The sequence below is a fragment of the Myiozetetes cayanensis genome, unplaced genomic scaffold (genome assembly GCF_022539395.1).
Source record: "Myiozetetes cayanensis isolate MyiCay16 unplaced genomic scaffold, myiCay2020 scf2-11, whole genome shotgun sequence".
In the NCBI taxonomy this organism is placed as follows: domain Eukaryota; kingdom Metazoa; phylum Chordata; class Aves; order Passeriformes; family Tyrannidae; genus Myiozetetes; species Myiozetetes cayanensis.
In genome coordinates, this window is record NW_026087411.1 from 12,379,887 (window position 1) to 12,403,155 (window position 23,269).

The 23,269-nt window shown below is 38.4% G+C and overlaps 1 protein-coding gene across 4 annotated transcripts in view; it reads right to left on the reverse strand.

The window, feature by feature from the left end:
• Positions 1–23,269, reverse strand: part of PTPN14 (protein tyrosine phosphatase non-receptor type 14) — a 113,029-nt gene that overhangs the window by 27,829 nt on the left and 61,931 nt on the right. For all 4 annotated transcript variants that reach the window (XM_050314667.1, XM_050314668.1, XM_050314670.1 and 1 more), the window contains 7 exons: positions 13,514–13,611; positions 11,350–11,417; positions 8,283–8,353; positions 6,498–6,585; positions 4,440–4,528; positions 2,774–2,858; positions 2,001–2,083 (listed from right to left, as the gene is read on the reverse strand). In XM_050314667.1, coding sequence (XP_050170624.1) covers positions 2,001–2,083; positions 2,774–2,858; positions 4,440–4,528; positions 6,498–6,585; positions 8,283–8,353; positions 11,350–11,417; positions 13,514–13,611 — 582 coding nt within the window. The remainder of the gene's footprint in view (positions 1–2,000; positions 2,084–2,773; positions 2,859–4,439; positions 4,529–6,497; positions 6,586–8,282; positions 8,354–11,349; positions 11,418–13,513; positions 13,612–23,269) is intronic.

Here is a 23,269-nt window from a genome sequence, read left to right on the forward strand (position 1 = left end):
AACATGGCACACAGGCAGTCTCAGATGACTTAAGGTGAACATCTAAAACAATGACAATTTTATGAAATTCATAGCAATCACTCAAGAGCAATGCACACAGATCAGGAAGAAAAGAAAAAGCAACTTTTAGACAATACTAGCAGAGCCATGTACAATGTTAGAGTAGTCAGGTGCAGTGGAAGGAACAAGGAGTGTAGGAGATAAAAAAATACGAGGAAGGGAAAGAAACAAATTGAAGGAGGTAGAAATACAGTGCTTACGTGAAGAGAGGAAAGGTGGAATTTGTCCTCTTACAGTTTCTGATCTGGTGAATGATGTTATGTGCAATTAGAGGAAAGGCACACAGGAAAACAAACAACTCATTTTAACACAGAGGGCAGGAAAATTATTTGGCTAGAAAACACACATTGCCATATGCTGTCATCAGTATCTGTGGCTCTAACACCGAAGCTTATATCACATGAGACTCTGGTAAGGAGAGCAGCTCTAATGACAGAAATACATTTAAATTCTGGTTATTTCACTCAGTGACCTTGCAACATTCCTTATCTTCATTAGTTTGCAAGTTGCATATGAAGCTGCTACATACACCCAGTCCATTGTACCCATATACTTAGGGCTCAGTGTTTAGAAAGAATCATGTTCAAAAGCTATAGTTTCTGCAGTCTGTATTATGATTGGTAAAAGAATAGTTCTCCCTGTTTACCCCAATATACAACTTCAAAGGGGAAGTATCCCAAGATGACAGAGTATGTTATTTTGTTTTCTTTCTTGACTGTCACACGGGAGACGATCAGGAGCATCCTTTGAATTCAATCTCTTTGGAACCATTAAAATTGAATTTAGTATTGGGCTACTGAAATCCATTATATGCTGCTAAGAGATATCTTTTCTGGTCTTCCACTCACCTCCCAAGAACTGTAAGCACCATGTGAACTCTAATCAACATCTCTTTTCTGTAAGTGAAAAGATCACTCAAAACAATTCACCTCATTGGACTCTCCTATGCGCTAACTCACCATATGTTAATATAATGTGTGCACACGTAATATTAGAAAGCTAGACCTTCCAATCTTCTCTTCATCATGTTGGCTTTATATTCCAACAGATGGCATTACCCAGCCGAACAGATGGGAAGTCCAGGTCTAACTAGAGTTGTTGATAGAAATGAGAGTTCTTCATATCTTTCCAGCTAACTAAGATGATAAGTTTTGCAAGAATTTAATGTTCTGTGCTATACACACTCAGCACATCATGCAAACTTCTCAAAACTCTAACCTTTTGAAATTTAAATTTATCTCAGTCTGAAAAAATGTGTGCCGGTGTAAATGAAACAGCTAACAAACAGATATTTGACTTAAAGCTAAAGCCTAATGAATTCCTCCTTCAGACTCCACCCATGTAAGAGGACTAGCTCGAGGCCAGTTCCTCAGAAAGTGCTCAAAGTAGAGCCTAAGGGAGATTTCACGTTTAGATTTACAATCTCTGCTGCGTTGTGCTAGTACAGCTACACAGATTAACATGCCCAGGTGTCCTCCTTTTCTTGGAACACAGAAGAGGCAGATAAATTATACTGCCCAAATTAGAAGATGACAACCTTTCCACTGTCCTTAACTGCTAGATAAGCAGTGCATTTACTACTGCAACTCACATTTTGACCTGATAACATATGTCACCTTTCACTACAGTTTATACTAATACTCTGAGTTATAAACAGCAGAGACCAAGGCCTTCAACTCAAGATTGTCTCTAAGATTTGGCTGCTTGGGGAGCATCAAAGCCTCACAAGGCTCAGAATGAAATTTCACCCTCAAATTGTCTGTTCTTGCTATTGGTTAAAACAAAGTAAGAAAAAAAGGGAAAGGGGACAAGAATAACTAACACAAGTGACTAGGAAATAAAACCCAAAAAACAACAAAACCAAATAAAACCAGACATGCCAAAACTCAGACCAATTCCAAAGCAGGGTGTCAGGGAACAACTCTGAAGTGAATACTCACTCTGTGCAGATTTTGTTCTGTTTGTAAAACTTGTGTCTTGACGCAAACAGACGTGAAATATATTTGGCATTTTCAAGATCGTCCTTTAAAGACAAGAAAAAAAAATAGGGGGGAAAAGACCCATTTATTTTGTTATTCTTACCAAGAAGTGACAAAGAAGAGTTTAAAAAATCCAATTTCAGGAATGCTTGGTAAGGTCCACCATGTACAGGATGTGGCTGCCAAGAACTTGTCTGGTGCCCTCAAGAGCATTCAAGGCATTGGATTACTGAAATACAGTGGCGTGCCTTTACATGCTGCCACTTCACTGCTATGTCACAGTAGGAGGGACAACAACAAAAAAATGGCTCAAGCTTGCTGGGCCAGTTTCTATACTGGCCTTGGTTCAGGGAAATGTGAAAAGTATTATAAAGTATATAAAAGGAGTATTTGAAATAGCACAGAACAGCAGCACAGCCCTCCGAGTTCCCGTATGTGCACACATGGTGCCCTATGCCCAGTTTCTACAACTGCTTATGCTGCTGTACTTATGCCATCCAAAAAGTACTTCAGTTCTTTGCAGACTTCCCAGCATACGATATATCAGGATGCTTGGAATAGAATACACATATTGTTATGTAAATGAAGTTAATCTCACACTCTGCATAAAGTAAAATGTGAACTGTAAGGGGTATGCTGTTATGCAAGTGAGCCTCTCTGGGAAAGTGGAATTTTAAAGGTTTATTTTTACATAAGTAGCTTTCTTGATGATACTGATCAGATCTTTTTCTTACTGTGTGAAAGAGTACATTCTCTTCGTTGATCAACTCTAGAACAATCGAAGACTTGTTATGTGTTATATTCCCAATGTCATTCCACCTGTAGAGTAAAAAAAAGCAGTATAGTTTGCCAACACATACATTCAAACATTTCACAAACACATTAGGAATCCCTTAGTCAACATCAGTCTCGTTTTATGGGAAAAGCTTTTCAGTAGCTGTTTGGTGAAGAAACATGGTCAGGAAAATAAGGAAGTCATGTTCTGATTAAAAATGAAAGGATATTCAGCTACGAACCCAAAGCAGGAGAGTTAAAAGAAGACTCACAATAGAAGACACATTGAAAACACATTAATGATAAACATTTTCCTGAACTGTGGCATTTTTTAACAATTGATTTTAGCCGCATGTAATAGAATTATTTTTTTAAGTGCCATTCCTCTCCACCATTCCTCTCCAAATGCTTGTTTCCAACTTTCATTAAGTGCCAATTCTTGCTAAAGAAGGTTAAGTTGACAACATGGTTATGTAGGCTATGCATACCATGTTAATACTCTGGTTTTATGTTTGCAATCTTTTTTTTTTTTTTTTTTCCCCAAGTAATTGTCAGGTTGCCCAAGATCAGAGTTATAATCTTCTTACAAATAGCTGACAGACATTTGCGTACATTGCATGCAATCCACGGGGATGGAAAGGACTTGTTTGTTCTGTTTGCAGCATGCATTCCTCTTCAAGTCATGGCAGGATGCTTGAAGTGCATATTTCCAAAGAGTAAGAATCCCAGCACCAACTATAATTTTTACATGTAAAGAAACTTCTTGCTTTTGTCACCTGGCCCAGTGAAAGGATTATCTGATTTCTTCTAGAAATTAAATATGCAAAGCATCAGCTATGTGGAAAAGGGAGTCCTAATATTTTTTAAGCTGACTACTAAAAGCCTTTTTAAGGAAAACAAAACACCCAAACCCAGCATTCCAGCTTAAGTCTGATACAAGCCTTAGCTACTGACCGAAAATCAGTGCATCTCAAAAAACACAAATTCTTTGGCTGCACAAAATAATCCACTTAAGTAAACAGCAACTGTAATGAAAATACCCACCAGAACAGTAGTAAAGAAGAGTGAAACTATCCTCCCTGGCATCATGGAGATTTCTAGCAACATTTTCATACAGAACAAAACCACACAAGAAAGTCAATGGAAAGACTTAAGTGATTCTTAATGATCAATATAAACCACAGAAGAGTGACACAGCCAGGACTTTCAAAATTACAGAATGAGAAAGTTCAACTTTTTTTCAGCGGAGCACCTAAATATGGCAACCATATTTCCAGAAACATTGAGCTCCTGGGTTGCCAACTCTGAGGTTTGACAGATTTGCGTTCAGAAGCACCAAAGAAGTAGACATAAAGACAAGAAAAAAAAAGGAATCAAAGCCTTGTAAAGTAGAACAAGATACATGACAGGTAACTACAACTTTCTTGCCATCAAACCCATTCACAGATATCAGAAATTGTTCTTTATCTCATCTCTAATGACCAAGAGACCAATCCTGAAAACAGCAAATGACTACTCAGTTAGAGGATTGGCACTACTGAAGTCACATATGTAAGTCAGGAAAAAGTCCCACACATTGGGCTCTGGAAAGAAACTGTTTTAAATACAGAAGACCCTAGTTTTTACCTATAAATCACAGTTGTCCTGCCATTTCTGTTTTTTATGAAGATTCCCATGAAGAAAATACCAAGGTGTATGTCATTTCCATGGTTATCCTGCAGAGAAAGCATAATATATTTAGTTTAATAAAGAAACTGGTCGATATATGTATATATATATATATACACACATATTTATATATAGGAATGCATGCTGAACTACCAAAGAGAAGCCCTTCTGCAGTATGAATGCAGGACTAACCCTTGACTAACATATATGTTGCTGTTTGATTGGACTCTGATTTTCATTATTTCAAAGCAGTTAGCACTTCAGTGGATTCACTCTGTTGATTAGCAAAAACAGAACAAGGCTAAATGAGCTCAAGGTTCTTCTCTATCAAACACCAGGCAGACCACAAACTGGCATTCATTGTATAACACCCAACATCCCCTACCATTGTGATTATAGCTGTCTAGAGCCCCTGTGAATACCAAAAGCAACAGTCCTTTCACATTCATAGTATTTCTCCAGTCACCTGTTAAAACATGTAGAGATTTCAGAACACCACACCTGGAGATGGAATCCCTCTCAAAAGCTCTACCCTTCATGCTTCCTCCTTTAAGTACTATGTACAGAAGGTCACAGTGTGTCACCCTAAAAAGTACTTGTATCTCTATACAGATACATCCTCAATTGACTGTCAGTTGTTGGGTTAAATATTCAGCTGCATACACTGCATAAAACCAATGCAAGAACAGTAGACCTTAGAAGTCCTATTTGCCTCCTAGTCCCACACATCTCCTTGTGGGCTCCTGTTTGAAATCTACGTGCTCCTGTTCCATTTTGCAATCAGTTTTCTTAAAAAAGTTTATTACTGCTGACAAAGAGGTTTTTCTACATTTATCAACAAAAATAGCTCCCCCTAAGCTGCATATATAGTAATTGATTCACACTTTAAAGAGGTAAATAGAAATCATGCTAACACAAAGAGTGTGGTTAAAGAACTGCTAGAAGAAAGAATATGAGTGAAGTTCATGCACTATGCATGCACATGCAGTAGAAACCATCAGATGTCCCTGCATTTTAACAGATCAGACTACAGCTGTTCTCCTGGCCTTGCTCTACTTGATCCTCAGAAGGCAACGATAAAGTATCTGCACCTGTTTGTAACTACTAAGTCTTAGGCCTTCTGCAAACAAAGAATGGATGCCAATTTTCAAGCCCCAGCTTATGCGCTGACTTTCCATGCTGAATATGCCAGCTTCTTCCGTAAGATAGCAGAGTCTTCAGTTTAGTCTGATTAGAGGGCAATGCGTTCTTCTGCCTTTTTGCCAGAGGCAGCTTTAGAAGGTAAAAAGATCCGGAAGATGTTGGGGAAAATGTATGTATTTATACACATATAAATACGTGTGTGTGTGTGTACACAAATACCTATATAGAAAAAAAGAGAAACGTCTTTCTAATAGCATTTTCCACTAGGTAAAAAAGAGAAATCTTTCATTTTTCCCTTTGAATGCAGTTTTATTTGTCTCCAAGGCCAGCATGCTGCTCTTTGATACACCTTCCCACAATTTGGCAGAGCACCCAGTATACTGTTTATACTTACCTTACTGACATGCAGTAATATCTAATGACGTGTCCAACACAGAAATGTCTTTTGCAGTAGAGTGCAGCATTATTCCAAATTAATTTAAGGAAAACATTGATTTCACTCATTGGTAATAAACATTCCAAAATTTTTGTTGTTGGGTTGAAGTTTTTTAGCCTTTCAGCTTCTGCCTTTCAGGCCAATTCTTAGACTGGTGCCAAAGGATCAATTTTGACTTCAGCAGAAAACTTGTTTTGCTAGGTGTATGGCTGTGCTTATTTTTAAATTCCTAGTTATCTTTAACTAGTAGAAAAACCACTCACAGTTCACCACACAGTGGCTGGGTTGATTCACTAAGAGAAACAGGTCATGTTGGGAACAGCAGTTTTCAGTTTCTCAGCACAATTTTATCACGGCACCATGTGCTCTATAAGGCCAGGCTGCAGAGTTCTGTATTATTTGATTCAGAGGTTCCTTTATAATATACACTAACATACCTTCACAGGAAAAATTTCCTGTCCAAACCCATCCAGACGTTCCACTTCATTGATGTACATTAACTCAGCCTCTGCTGCTGTAATGCCACTGCAATTAGATTAACAAAAAGGAGCAAATAGTTCAATATCACACACACATAAAAAAATACTAGTGAAAAAATGGGAGTTTCACAAACCACTTGAGAAGACACTTTGGAGATGCTGCATAGAAATGCACAACACAAAACTAACTTTCAGCACTATGATCATAATCAGCAAGGGAGGAAATTTTACTAAATGTCACTGAGGTAAGGTACAAAGCACAGTCCAAATTACAGGAGGAACAAACTGAACTGATCCCATTACTCAGCTTCTTCTGTACACTTCAAATCTTTTCCAGGCTTTATCAGGTCATTGCATCAGGTTGTGGGTAGTTTTGGATGGTTGATTTGAGCCATAGGCGTCCTAATTTGCTTGAATAGTATATAAGGCCACTGGAGTTTCTCAAAATGACTTAAAAGGAAAGACATACATTTTCAAGTTGGCTGTTCAAAAACACAGGCACTAAATCCAAAAGTTAAACAGATTCTCTTTTGCAGGAGAGAACAAACCAGCTGAAAAGTTTTACGCACATGTCTACACATGTTCCTGTCACAGCTCAGGAATTCAGACAGATTTCAATTCTCAAAAGCAGGTCAGAATAGATTGCAGGTTTAAAGACCTTACTCCAAAAGAAGGCCACTATTAATTTTTCTCCTCTTTGCCACTCCTTACCACAGCTTACAAATAGAAATATAGAGCCCAGATAAATACTTGAGAGAAAGGAGGTAAAATATGATCTACCTGCTGAAGTGAGGGGAAGTATTTCTTTGTGTTGCAGAAATAATACTAAAGAGCACGGCAGGTAGGAAATCCTTCCTTTCAAATCTCTGAGTTAACCGAGATCACAGAAGCAGCCCATGGTAGAACGAGAACAGAACCAGGCCTGTTCACAGCCAGCTTGGAAGCTCTCCCTTTGGTTGCATCAAAGGCCAAGGCTCGCATTGAAGCTCAGACTGAGAATGGCCTAAGACTCAGAGATTGGTATTCGTCTTTTCACACCCACTTTCTCTCATGCAGTGGGCAATGTCGCATCCTTCAGATAACATTCCTATTGCATATGACATATGGGCACTGCCATTTTTCCCAGAACAGCACTCTAGAGGCTTGGATACTTCCACCACCAAAACACCTGGACAATATGAAAGAAGCCTGCTCACAAAGAAGGTTTTCTTACTGAAGGACTAATGCACACATTCCTAGCTCATTAACTAGTAACACTATACTGTGTCTTCTCCATGAGACTTAAACCCCAATTCCTATTATTTTCATTTCCATTACACTGGGAGCATGTGCATCCCCACCCCTCTTGAAAGAGACCCCCAGATCACCCCTGATCAAATTACAGGGTCTTTCACCATCAGGATTTAAATGAAATCAAAAAGAGAAAGGAGCCTATAACATAGATAACAAGTAATCTATAACATATACATAACAAGTAGTGTTACAGACGCTCATTAAACCTGAGGGTGTGAAAGCTCATTTATTTGGGATGAAGTTCCTCAGCCATTTTGCATTTACAAGAGGCAGATACTCTTTTGTGATAGATTAATTCAAAATCCAGTGAGACGAAGAATAACAGTAACATGAATTTAGGCTAGTTAAACACTGCCAGCAATGCATGGGCGAGGCAGGGAAGTACTACAGGGATGATAAGAATTAAAAAAAAAAAAAGAGAGAACCTGAACTTTGACATGTCAAGCTCACCTGTGAGTTCGGTGCTCCTGAGCAACCTTTTGAGTCAGTTCCTCCAAGGCAGCTTCATCCTGGGCCCAATCCTGTAGGAACATGAAGTTGCATCAAAAACTAATCAACCAAAGGGAAAGGGGACAAAATAGTACACAGAAAGTACACAGAAATTATGACAGTAGGTATTTTGAGATTGTGTACAGTTCATGCTCTCCTAGGTAGTTACAGAAAGAGAACCTATCCCCAATCACATTGAAAATTCAGAGCATGGGATACTGAAAACATGCAAAGAGAAGACAAGAGTTGTGATTTTTTTAAACCTTTTTGGGAGCATAAAATAATAATGTTAAAAATAGGGGTAAGGTGTTTATTATTCCAAAATAGAGAACAGAGTATAGAGCACAGATAAAGGATCTTTTCCTGGATAAGGGCCAAAGTAGTCTTTAAAAACACTTGTAAATCTAAAAATTATTATTTATCTTTTAAAACAGTCCAAAATGATACATAGATCATGGATAATGAATTCAAGAATATTTTTTTACCCTCCCTCATATTAAAGGGATTGAAAGTTTTGCTACTTCTTCAAATATGCAACAAAACATACTTTATGCTTGCAAGACATTTCTGAGCAGCAATTTTTATATTCTGCAAATTTAATAAAGTGCGGTAGAAACAATTCTGAAATAATTGGGAGTAAGTTAATAAAGGAAGTCAGCTCAAAAATTCAAGGCCAGAAAAAGGAAGCTGGAAAGCTTTCTTGCAACACCTCAAAGTTCTTACTTTTATTTAAAAAAGCCTGAAGGCTGCCTGTAATGCACTTAAATACACCTCTTCTTGCTCAATGGGGCCCTCCCCTCTGATATTTGCTTCTGCCACAAAAAAATGTGAAAGTGGTAGCATGCTAATGAAAAATGGCATGGTGCATGCCTATGCACAGCTACACACCTGTGGGGTGTACTGTGTACATAACTTTGTTCTTTTCACTGCTGAAGAAATGCCATTTGACACACATTGTAGCCTCACAAGATCAAACAGCACAAACATAGCTGCCCCTCCCTCATCCACAAGCTCACTTCACTAATGAATTTATAGCAATATTCTTGTTCTATGTCCTTTTTCTATGCCCAGGATTCACTCAAATCCTCCCACTTGCTTAGGAACTACTTTGTATCTGCAGCACCTAGCAACTGTTACTGAACTTGTACTGAAATATTTACTATTATGTTATCTACTCCTCCCCAGAAGAGCAAAGACAAGTAGCTAAAGAAATACCTAGAAAAACACTTGATCTAAGAGTAGGCTTCTGAAGGCTGTAGGAAGCAGACACTTTGCCCATGTTCTTAAATTTAGTAACAGTAGCAGGGATGAAACTCAAGATATCACAAAGCACGTGCAAAACAGCAGAGAGCTGATCACACCAGCAGGAAGGCACCTGACTCAAAATTAGAGGTTCTAAGAGATGGGCCTCAAGCATAAAATGATGAATCACAGAGAAAGTATCCAGCTGAAAGCTCATCTAGAGACCTAATGCATCTCTTAATTTTTTTCCAGAATAGAAAAATAGTATCAGTATATCCCTGGCAGTGTTCAAGGCCAGGTTGGACGGTGCATTGAGCAACCTGGTCTAGTGTGAGGTGTCCCTGCCCATGGCAGGGGAGTTGGAAGTAGATGGTCTTTAAGGTCCCTTCCAAACCAAACCATTCTATGATTCATTCTATATTAAAAGAACTTTGCAGAAGTTCAGTAATTTACAAAGTGATGCCCTGACAACATATTTCTCTGTATATATTTGCAGCCATCTTCTTTCCCATTTAGGCTCTCATACACAACTTTCTAAGTCATCAACTATACACAAGATCATCAACTACTTATCAACAGATAAGTTTGCTTACCAGAGAAATCCTGCTCCACTATCAGGCTAACACATGTTTATTAGTGAAAGGTCAATACTGAAGCCACATTCTATATGTGTATTCTATACAAAGCATATTCATATCTCTGTAGAGTCATTAATCACCCTTCTTCCTGCTGACTTTTTCAGGTGGTATTAAACTGTCTACTGGCTCAAAATTGCACTGTCATTTCAGGACACTGTGCAGATGTCAGCTTTTTGGACTTAAGAATGGACTGTCCACTGCAGTTCCTGTACAAAGAGCATTGGTAAGTGGGATGAAATGTTTCTGGAAGTGCCTTTCTCAGGCCTTCAAATTACAGTGAGATGAATCATTCTCCCTCTACCGCTCCACTAATTGCAGAGGGAAACCAGATGCCTTAACTTCCAGGCAGCTAAACTCAGGACACGGGAACCCCACCCTGCTTCCAAATATTTTTTCCAGTTAGAAAGAATTCTGTGATCTTTTATGTTTTATGAAGCTTACACTCAAAACTCATGCTGATGGAGTTGTTCATCTAAGACAAAGTCAGCTTTAACTTCAGCAGGGCTTTTTTTTTCTTCTCTAATCCATCCTCCCAGTGTGCCTCTATGTCATGGACTGCAAGTGGTTGATGTTTGTCACTGAATTTCCAGCATCATTAGTGACTTAAACTCCTTCCCTAAGCATTGAAGTTATTTGGTAGTTTCCAATGTAAATTTAAACCAAATTTACAGCACAGTCCCTAGAGAACATTTTGAGAAGACCTGATTCATGCTTCACTTCAGTCCAATAGTCAGCTGATGTAAATCCACATTCTCTTGAGGAAAGGCTGCATCGTTTGCTCTATGACACAACATTTACTACATCAGCAGCCCTTATCTCCCCTTGATATGCCATGTTACTAATACCATAGTACTGCTAATATACACCTTTTTAAATAGCTGCAAATTCCTTTTCTCATTTGAAGACATATGTTTCTTTTGTTGACGCCTTTCTAGTGGAGGCTCAATAGGAACTGAAATTGGGTTGACCTTCCATAGCATAGGATCATTCAGCTCCAATCATGGATACTGCAGGTTTTGCGGAGAAAAGTTATTTCCACTACTATTAGTTCAGTGCTGGTGCTTTTACTCTGTTATCAACAAAGTCATCTCTGAGGCATGGAGAAATTATTCATAAAACACCATAAAAGAGAGGGATAAGGAACTCACCATAGGAAACAACACATATTCTCGGAGGAAGTCATGAGATTCAAACTGATTATAGTCTCCAAAATCCGCTGGAAAAAACAACACGATTACTCATTTGGGCACTTTCCACACATGTTAAGACCACACTCAACCTTGCAAAGATGCTTAATTTCAAGTGGGCGAATTCTCTCTGAAGCCACAACCCAGTAATAAGATTTCTGCTTATACTTCAGCTTTTAACAGGGAGATCTGAAAATAGTAGTGTTGCTACCCTAGATCAAATAACAGCCAACAAGTAATCTCTTTCTTTTGATCCCTAATATAATGACCATTTGCAATGCTTAACCATCAGGAGTGCAAGAGTTTCTGCAGCCTTCTTGAACTCACGCCTATTTAAAAAGGCTGGGATTGCTAAGGCTCTTTAAAAATGGTGCAACCTTTTTGCTTCTCCAACATTTCCAGCCCCGACCAGCCAAAAATAAATAAACAAAATTTAACCTACCTGTGCCAAAATTCTACACAGTTGTACAAAAGAGGCTTAATTTTACAGCCTATAAGGTTAAAATCCAGGAGTGAATTTTATTAAAAAATCGTCAACAACCAACATGGGGATGGGTTTATCCTTCTGCAGCCAACATAACAGTACAGGTACTGTGTTGGTTTAACTGACTGGTGTACACCTTTCTACTCGCTCTTCTACTTGTCCTACATCTCTTGAACAGGTATTCATCTCCATGCTCACATTCACTTGTATGTCAGGCTGAGGATTCTTGTCTAAATGTCCTTGAAACCATGGAGTTTTGAAAATGCTTCCTAAAGGCTAAGTTACATTAAAAAACCAAAACAATGCCTATATTTATCTACCTGTTAAATATACAACAGCTTATATCAAAAGAATATCTTGCCAGGAGGTTTTTATTTTATATTAATTGAACTGCATCAAAGGCCATCTACAAGATTCTCATATTATAGAAGATGGAAATCCCCAACATAAATCATATTATCTAAACCTTCTTTCAAAGCTTCTAGACAATTTCATATATCACAGGATGCCAAAAATGCAGTTTCATTTTGTTTCTACTTCAGAGCTATGTTTTAACATAAACAGAAAGAAATCAAAATGGGTACGTAGGTTTAAAAGAAATAAGTATTTCAAATACCTTTAGTTGCATCACATGCAAAAGGCAAATGAAGTAATACAACATCAGGAAAAATAGGATTGACTTGCTCCCAAAATTAGAAAAAAGCTCCAAAAACACAGGACCAGTGAAACATATTCAGTATCTATTCAGACCTAGCTCACACACACATGATTTACCTAAACTGAAAGCATCAATGTGGAAAATTATACACACATTTTCCTTTGTTAATCAGACTTTTCAAGATTTGACAAGAAACATTTTTCTTTAAATCTTTAACCAAGATAAGATACTAAAATGGTATTTCTACTGCTCTAAAAAAGACCATATTAGCCTTATTCTTGACTGAACCTTTAATTTACAGAATCAGATCTTCATGTTTGCTATTTATGTATACACTTCACCCTTCACACTCAGAGAGAGCATGCACAGAGCATGATCATTGAAACTCTACATTAGGTTCTCATAGTCAGTTTTGGAAAGATTGAAACATACTTGATTCAAATACAGGGCTTTTTCCTCTGCCCATCCACATTATATGATCCCACTTTTATTGATGTCCTTAGGAGGCTCAGAGTAAAAATCATGTTGTAAGAAGTAGTTTATTATTAATTTATAACTCACATAACAATTATAGCTATGTGTTCTTTCATACTTCACACAGCACTATACAGCAAAATGAGTTTTTAATTAAAGGCAAAATTAAAGCTGCTGCTGTGCTCTTTGATGTAATTTGCATTTAAAACCAGAGAACGTGAAGCAAATTCATTATTTCAAAGTACTTCTTGGTTAGGGTTGGAAGAATTGGAGTTTTGTTCAAATTCACTTACATGAATTTTACAAATAGGAAAGTTGAACACTGTGATGTGGTCCATCATTCCCTCCCTGAGGGTGTGTTTCATCAACAGCAGTCCACCCATGCACTTTTAAATCAATAGAAAACCCAGCTGTTGTAAGTAGGAGTCATACAAGGCCTTAGTTAGTGCCCAGTCAACAAACCAAAAGAGCCATTGTTGGAAAAAGGCTTTCAGGTCATGTCATCTTACCTTGCACTGCCAAGCCAGCCAGTCGAATTCCCTGCTCAAATGAAGAAATTAATCGGCCATCAAGAACATCCTTTTTCACTTGTAGGTAATACTGGTATCTACAAACAAAAAAAGAGCATGAATTATAACACCCATGTGTTTGCACATTTCCTACAGAAAAAAAAGACTGCTGAAAGGAAGAAAAATTCACCCCAAAAGGGTCGGGTTGTTAAACAGCAGTCTGCACCTGGGATCAGAAGCTCCACATTACCAAAACAAATTAATACATTTTCTACACGTACAATGCTTCCAGGTGGGTGAAAAGGAAAATAAGAAGTTCTAATTTTGTTCCCTAGACCACATAGAAGAAGCATGTCTGCTGGGATTAATGCTTCCATTTATAGAGGTTACTGAACACAATGCAGTCACCAATGCAAAAAATGGGGCTGTTTCGTATTTCTTCTACTCTTTTGCTCCAGTGTCACCATTTTGATTGAAGAAAAAAAATTTTAGCAATATACGTTGGTCTGCAGATGTAATTTTAACTATAGCCCACATAAAATTTCTTTTAATCAGCATCTTTCATGTTCAAGGATGACTTAGACACATAAATCAAGCAAACCTACCCTCTAATATAATGCACTTTTTGATCTGCAGTAGCTAATCACCAGACAAACTGTGATAGTTAACCACACCAACAGAACTCACACATTTGGGTTTACATTTGTAATAGAGTAGACTAAGAAAAACAGGAAGCTTTTCACAAAAACCTTAGCAAGTTACTGTCCCCATCCACGCATCCCCTTCTCTGCTTCTCCACTGAACTGGACCAGATCTACAGGTTGGTCAAAGCTCCATGGATATGGTAGCAGTCCCTCTGGCATATCAGGTTAAAGCCCCATGGAGACAGCTTCGTTATATATTTGAATTACAGTAATATACTGATCTCATGCTCATTAGCTTAAGCTTTGGTGCAGACATATGTAACCAGTCTCAGATGAGATGAAAGACAACTCCTTCCCCACTGACACGCAACTCCTCTTCAGGTCTGAGTGCAAAGGTCAAAGTACTGTACCAGGTGTAGCCACAGTCCATGTGTGCACTCAGCCTCCTGCTCACAGCCCCTGGATGCATCTGGGTGGCCCAATTTATGAACCCCAAAAACCTGCAAAGGGGGCTTTTTCAGGCTGTGACCAGGCATGCCAGTCTGGCTGCAGCTGAATCAGGTTAAGAGTTTACTGCATTCTTCAGCTGCATGACTGCTTGCTCCCTTAAATAGAGGGCATCCACTTAAGATGGCACAGTTTTAAAAAATAATTGCTTGAGATAAACTGGGGTAGAAATAAACGATACACAAGCATACCAGCCAGTCCCAGAGACTGCAACCTCTGTAAGGCAGACAGCAAAGAGCAGTTAAAAGTCTATGTGCAGTAAACTCCTAACTGGACCCAGCAGCAACCAGCACGCCACACCTGAGCTTGCCTTTGAACCTTTTAGCAAAGAAACTGTTCTGCTCTTGTTTTAGAGTGTAAGTTACCTTTCCAGCCCCAGCCAGAAAGGAGAACCAGTACAACATCACCCCATTACAGAGACTTCACTGCCTTAACTATACTTGCAAATGTTACCATTTAATTCTGTGTTGAGGCATTAGAAAAACATGACCTCATTTAAAATGGTCAGATTCAGCTTTCACAGAGCCTAATAGAGATGAAAACTTCAGGGAATTTTGAAATTTGGTTGAGAGAGGCAATGTAAAAAGCATACAGCTTCTGACCTTGAGCCCTCTGCTTCAGCCACAAGTTTCGCACTTGCTCGGTCTAAGAGACAAATGAGCTTGTTTCCACTTCTTTGCAGTGACTAAATCCCAATTCTGAAAATACACACTTTAATAAAAGCTCGACATAAGCCGCTTTATTAAGTATGCAGGTGAGCAAATGCTTGCTGAATTTGGTCTTCCAAACTTGTAATCCCAAAAGCAGCTAATGGTGGCCATGCTACACATACACGTGAGTTACATGTTCCAGTCTAACAAGAAGAGTAAACTCCACATCTGCCATAAAGTTAGAGCTATTTTTAAACATAAAGTTAAGAGACTATGTCAAAGTCAAATCAGAGTAAACTCTTACAGGGACATCCTAGTTCTACAGAAATCAAGAATGTCACCAGCTTCCCTGAAGCCATGCTTTCAAACACAGTGTCCATGTAACTATAAACCACAGAAAGAACTACTTAGGCAAGCATCACAAAAAATGCAATGTCAATGCAGTTACCATAGTATTAAATATTACGACCTAGACTTTCAAAAGAAACGTGATGTGTGGGTTTAGTTGCCATTTTAGTTGCCAATACTTAGGCAAATTAGGACAGCAAACAACACCCACAATCTGAGAAAGAGGCCCATCTACAGGCAATCTCACCCAATCATCAGAAACAGATCATATCTAAAAATCTTAATACAAATATTCTACAATATTACAGAATCACAGAATGGGTTGGAAGGAACCTTAAATATCATCTAATAAGTTTAGAATTTATTATATATTGTAGATTGATATGCAGTAAGAGTTTAAAGGACATATATAATTAGTGCTCTGACATTAACTAGCGTATCCATGATGAAAAACCTCATGGAGCAAGTTGTCAGCTTTCACAGGCTAATGCTTTGAAATGCAATCACCTGCTATGTCTCTGACACCTTTTTCAGTGGAAGTGCCAAAATAAACTGAATAAGATTGAAGCAGAAACCTGTGGACTGTACCTGCTTCGTCTTTGCCCATGAATGATGGTGACAAGTGACAACCACCTGAGGAGTCCCCAGTATCTCTTTTTAATGTAGCTAAATAAAGCATGAAATGGGACATGTTGTTTCCCAAGGCATGAACTGAGGTGGCTAATTCCACTGTCAAGGCAGAGAAGGAGCATACCCTGGAGGAAGCTCCACTACAAGGCTCTAATAACTCCACCAGCCACAGATTCATGGCTCAGCCATGCTGCAAAACTGTGGTCAGGCTCCCTGCCCAGCCAATGGAGAGAAGCAATTGGCCCATATTCTGTCAGGGATTTGAGGCTCCTCCATCTGAAATTACGTTAAATGCTGTTATTATGTCAATATGCTAGCTAAGACTGCTCTTTGTTTGCTTGGATTGCAAAAGTAGATTTATAATTTGAGGGAAATCAAGCATTTTGAAAATGCTTCAACTATAGATTCACTGAGGAAAACCGTTCCAGGACAGCAAATAAAACATGTATTTCATAAGCCTTCTATGAGGTGGTTTAGTTGAGAAAGCAAATGGAAAGTGAACCAAAGATAAGTTTGCAATCTGCACCTCCAAATAATAAAAGACAAAATATTCAAAATTAAGACTTGCAAAGCTTCAATCACAGAGCCATTCTGGTAGACTAGGGGAGTGCAGGGCAGAAAAGACACCACCATAGCCAAGTGGGCTGAGAGCTGAAACCTCTCACCTTCGTTGCCCACTTTGGGTTAAACATTTTTAGCAGAGCCATTGTGTATTCAATATAATAAAGGCTACTGCAGTTTGCCAGCCTGTAGCTAATTCCAAGGGGAATGGGAGTGGACAACAAGTCTGAGCAAAGCCATTATTGTAACGATATCATTTCCCACAACTCTATTTAGCCAACACACAAAACATTAAAAGCATATTTGCATGTATTGCATCAAAAAGCACACTTTTTATAGAAAAAAAGAAGCTGCAACTGGACAACTGTAAGGCAACATCTCAAATCCAGAATAAACATATGTATTTTAGCAATCCACACTACACGAGCGAGGGAAAAAAAAAAAAAGGCACAAAAATCCAATTGTATTAGTAAGCAGGAGATAAGGGTACTGGTTTAGAATTTAATTGTAATACCCAGATTCAGATTCTACTACAGCTGTGTAAATGTAGGGGAAACTCCATTTGCCCATACAATTCTGCATAGACCTCCCAAGATCAGGGTTCACATTTGTTCTCCTGTCTCTTCAAAATGGAACATGGATGTTTGTATAGTGTCACTGAATTCATTGCACCCTTCTATCACCACTATTTATCTGATAGAAAACCACTATTGTTATTTTATACATGCAGAAAAGAGCTCCATTAATTTCACCAATTTCCATTCTCTTCAACAACCAATGGTTTCAGATATCAGAAGCCACACAGAACCTGGCCTGATCAATACTGGAAGTGAGATCTTTGTAGAGAAATTAAAGGCTTGTTTACAAAAGTAAGAATATGCTTTAGGTTTGCAGAGTAATTATACTACGTTTTCAGGATTTTCTCACTAGTGATTTCCACAAAGAACCGCACGGTGAATGCTTCCTTACCTTAATAATTACTCACTATTGTCAGATATAACAGCATTGGTAATCAAGCAGCATCCAAATCTGCTAGGAAGTGTACAAAAATGGAAGAAAAAATTGCTTTTTGCCCAAGGGATTTACAATCTAACTGTATATTTTATACAAAAAAGGTGAAAGGATCAAGTTAATAAGGATTAACACTGTTTGAATACTGTAATGTGATCTGTCTGCATTTTTGTTATTTTTCAATGGTTTTACTTTCCTTCACTGTACATCAGGGACAGGAAGGGTTTGGAATATACACATTATCTCTAGTGCAGCAGGAAACAACTTTAAAAGCTTTTTCTTTGATCAGCGTGTTTTATCTGGAAGTTTCAAGCTGGTATAAATACTTTACAGTTTCAGTACCAATAAATATTTACCTTTAGTGTATCTGAAAATAAACAAAGCACTACAAAACATGTATTAGTTACTCAAGAGGCATAACTCCTTTAAAATCGTCTCTAATCATGCAATTACTGGCATGACTAACTTTTCTATAACTCATTAGGTACCATTTTGGCAGCAAGCCTATCTATTGGATAACTGCACAGCTATGTAGCTTAACTTCTTCTCTGGAGGAAAAGAGAGCTGCTTTACCATTTCCTATATCCAAAATTAGAAGCCTTTAAGACTCAAAGGAGAATGAGATTGGTCCACAAGTGGTTTAGCTCAAGACTTTTAGATCTTTTATCAACTCGAAAAAAAAAATTGCAATTAGAGTACAGTATGATCTTCTAAAATCAGGAACACAATAAAAGTCTCATTGAGTTACAACAGTCCAAGTCAGCTCATTTGGGTTTATATTAGTATGGTAATATACTTCTGAGGAGAGACACTGTAGTGTACACTTACACAGTAGTGTGCCCACAGGAAAAGCAGTTTCTCCAAAACAGAGGCCTTTTATCATCTAATAAAATTATTTTAAGCATTAGCTTTGATACTGATGTGCCTATTTTACACCTCACACCTTAAAACCTGCCATGATATTGGCCATGATACTATTTAGCAACAGCATTCCACAGAAGCCCATTTTTTATTGTAAGGACAGCATCTTTCATATTTTCTCAGCCTTTGAGTTAGATGAACTCAGCTCGTCAGTGGGCAACCGAAGGAACTAACTGATAATGACCAAAAAGTGATTTCTATTTATTTATTACATATTTGAGACAATCGTATTACTACTTAACTCTTACTGGTTGCCTAAGAAAAATGTGCTTTAAACGTATTGGTGCTCTTAAGGCAAATTTTATGGAGTATCTAGGCACATGGTTGATAAAGCTACTCATGTAAACCTGGGCAGAAATCCATGGCAGATTTGAGAGATGCAGGTTTTGTTTCCAAGTCTCAATCCAGAGCACTACTTACTGGATGCTGCTTATTTCAGTGACCCATTCAGTGGGTCACTCAGTATCCTGCAACAAATCTGGCAGCAAACTTGGATGGGATTTTATGTGGCAAGAAAGGCAGGCAGGCAGACAAGACTGGTCTTTTCAGATACAACATTCAGTATATTGGCAAAGATGGTGTTATGATTTCTGGGCTTGAGCATGCTGAAACACATTTTAGATGCAAGGATTCAATCAGCACATCTTAATCTAAAGTCACTTTAAATAAAAAAAAAGAGGTAGATAGATTGATGATGTAATTTTCAGTAACACAGTGCTAATGCCTCGTCTTTGCCACTTTAAAAATTTAGATGGTGTTGATAAACAAAACATCTCTAGTTCATTCCTCTGGAATTTCATCAGCTTCTCTCCCAGCACAAGTCTGATTTTTTACAGTACTAGACAACATCCATTTATCTGGGGTTTGTGTTAGAATATAAAAAGGAACAGCAGTACTTCCACTAACATAAGGGTAATATTTTTGGAAGGGTATTATTGAGAACGAGTCTACCACACCCTATCACAGGTCTTCAGGAAGATCAGCAGACTTGCCAGAAAAGAAAGAGAGAAGGAGAAGAAAGAGTCTTTGTCACACATGCAGAAGGAAATTCCTTTAGAAGCTCAAACTATGAATGCCAATAGTAAAAACACAGTCATAACATTTCCTAGGGTAAGGACTCTTTGATCATGACAATCTTATAGGGTAGGTTAAGGTTAGCTTCAGGTAACCGAGAAACGAGGTTGTTCTAAAGCAGCATCCAACTGCCTACATCCTGGTTTTCTTCACCAGCTGGATGGAAAACATGACAACCTAAAACCAAATTAAATTTAATACATGGGAAAATTTGTGTCATTCCTTTTTCCTAATGAGACAGAACAATGCTGGGATAGCATCATATTCACACACAGCACTAAAGAAGGAGCACCGATCAAAGCACATATCACTCAATCTCTCTCTTTGAAAGCAACAGTTTACAGTTGAAGGAGAGAAGAGGCTATTTGGCTAAAATGGGCTAATTTCCCAATGATGGTCACTTTCCATTTGTTTTGATATGCAATCTGCGAGATAAGGACAAATAATGCACAGCCTAGATGCCTGGCTTGCTCAGTGAGCTGCAATGAGGAACACCATGAAGGGATGGCTACCACATTTGACCAGTGAAGTTCTTACCAAAGGCCAATGCCTCCCAAAGTTTAAAGGCCAGCTACACAGTCAACTTCTGGCTAGAGCAGGAAATCCTTTGCACACCTAAAAATGGTCTGATGAAACTTTTGCACTGCTTAGTTGTTGTTTACCATCTCCATTTCAGCAGTTTATTACTGAAAGGTTGTTCGTTTGCATGCATTCCCCAAAAGACAATCTATTAAAATTTCAGATCTCCACCTCCTCCAATTCATTACACAGCTGGAAGGATTCAAAAGTAAATGCAAAATATTTTCAGAGCAATAAGGTTATTGACTGATTTGTGCCAGAAAAAAAGAAAAAAAAAAAAGACAAATTTCTGCAGCAAAACTGAGCACTTAAAGAAAAGAATATGTGTATTACAAATGGAAATCTGACTGTTCAGGAGGGCTATAACCTCTCATATATAAGCAGTATATGCTTCCAGTAAAGCCTGGTATCAAAGTCTTGTGGGTCTTTGGTATCCAGTGTTAAATGGATGGCTAGTGAAACCCTCAGCAGTTAGACAGGAGGTAACAGCATCATACTCAGCATCCTTATTGGCAACAAAAGACGGAACTTGGACTGTAAAGAAGTGCTCTTCCAGTGTTTTTCTTTTCCTGCCATTTCTGATGGGACACAAGCACAGACATGTAACCCAGGCCTTGTTGCAGCCCGCAGACATGACACAAGCCTTCCAAAACACGCACTCCTTCCATAAGAGGCTTAGCCAGCAGATGCAGTATCCACCAATTTCTCTATATTTAAAAGAAAACCCCCAACCACAACAGGTCTGTCCTCTGTACTGCTACTTTTTGTTAAGAGTGCATTATACTTTTTGCATACTCCAAGTTCAAATAAACCCACAAACACAAAGTGAAACTCTAAATAAAAAGGCCAGCAGTGGCATGCTTTAGCAAGAAAGGAAGGCATGCCACAACCTGATCTTGATTTTCTGCCCTTGAACTCTTGCATTAATTATAACAAATTACAGGGAGCCCCACTACAATTTATAAGCACAATAAACTCCCTTACAACTACCTATAATTTTATCAGAGTTAATCCAAATACCTAAAGAATTATACAGCACAAAACTCCAACATGCCTTCTGGAGCAAAAAAACCAGGGGAAGCCATATTCTGTTTTCTTCTGAGCCCTCTCTCAGCAAAGGCTACATTTGGCCTTTGCAAACCGGAATCCAGCAAAGCCTGATGACACCCTCATAGAATTCATCTGGATTGGCATGGCTGAAGTAAAGCAAAGCAAAACAACAAAAATTATGTAATGTGGAAAAAAACCCTCCATTCAATGCAAGCATAAACATTACACACATATACTAGAATAAAAAATTTGGAGTGAAAAGTCTGTTATCTGTACACTTTTGAAAAAAGCAGTGTATCCATTTGGTTTGGGTTTTGAGCACATGCTAGAAGTATTATTGTCCAACATGGCCTTCACACTACTCACATAGTTAGGCTTAAAAACACACTCAGCTATGTGCTCACGTCTCCTGAACTAGCAAAACACTCGCATTTGGCTACAGAGATCCAAAGGTTACAGTACAGGAGACTATTTTTATCTTTTAGCTTCACTTTCTTCTTTAATTACGAAAAAACCACCAAACAATAAAACAACAACAACAACAAAAGAAATAGAACTGACTTGAGTAGGTGAATTGCAGCTATGACACATACTACTTTTCACAGACCTCAACAAGGTTGGGGTTTTTTTGAGTGCAAACCCATAAGGCCTCACACAACTGCTGCCTCCACCGTCACCTTTCTACTAACATGGTCTCCCCCATTCTCGTATAGGAGGAGGTTCTTCCTCCTTACCCCTGAGCTGTGTGTGGCAGAGGCAGCTATCACTCTGGTGTGGGACTCTGAATAGTAAAACAATTCTACAAGCCATCACCTGTCCTTTGTTGTATGACAAAACATGAGCTCCAACCACATATAGGCTTCACCTATATATAGGTGCTCACTAATACAACCCGGTATGCAGCCTATGTGTCACTTCCCACTTGATTACTCACATCCTCAGAACAGCAGGTCCCCCCACACACAGAGCAACTCACGCACCCAAATCTTTAGATGGCATAAAACAAAAAAAATCTGTAAATGGCAGCTGTGAAGATTCGTCCTCAGAAAGGAACAAAAATGAAAAGATGAGCCACAGCTATGTATGCTGAAGACTTCTGAACCTTATGGGGAAGAGGAGCACTGCAAAATCTCTTGTACTTTCCTGATTTGGAACTAGATTTCATCAAAAATTACATTAGATCCCAAAAAGTTAATAATAGCCAAGATTTTCTTCCTTTATTCATATGTGCTGACTCAGTTCAAAATATGCTGTTCCCTGCCCCGAAAAATCAAGGCAGCTAACCTTCAAGCTGTAGCTAGTTTGGGAAAAGGTGGTTTAAGTTACATATGGAAGCAATATGAGTCAACAGTTTGAAAATTCTCCTGGTAGTCAGCCAGGTTAATGGTCAAGCAGGTGAATATCATGCTAAAAAAATGTGGTGAGTTAACTAGAACATATGTATACTCTACAACACTGAAAATAAATAGATAACTTATCTTTTAAATTGGGATTAAATACATGTATAACTTTTCTTTGTACCCAAAACAAACAGGAAGACTTCTCATTTCCCCTTTCTCTCTCCCTCATTGTGCCAATTGGAACAATAAAATAAAACGTATGCACCACATACACCCCTTTTCATTTTTTAACATATATATTTAAAATATTTTCCTCCCATTTAGCTCTAAAGTCTAAAATGACTCAAGTCCACGAGGTTTGTCTGGCTGAAGGTACTGCTGTGCACTGATGCAAAAGCTGAACCAAGTGAACACAAATACCAGTGAACAACTGGTATGCAT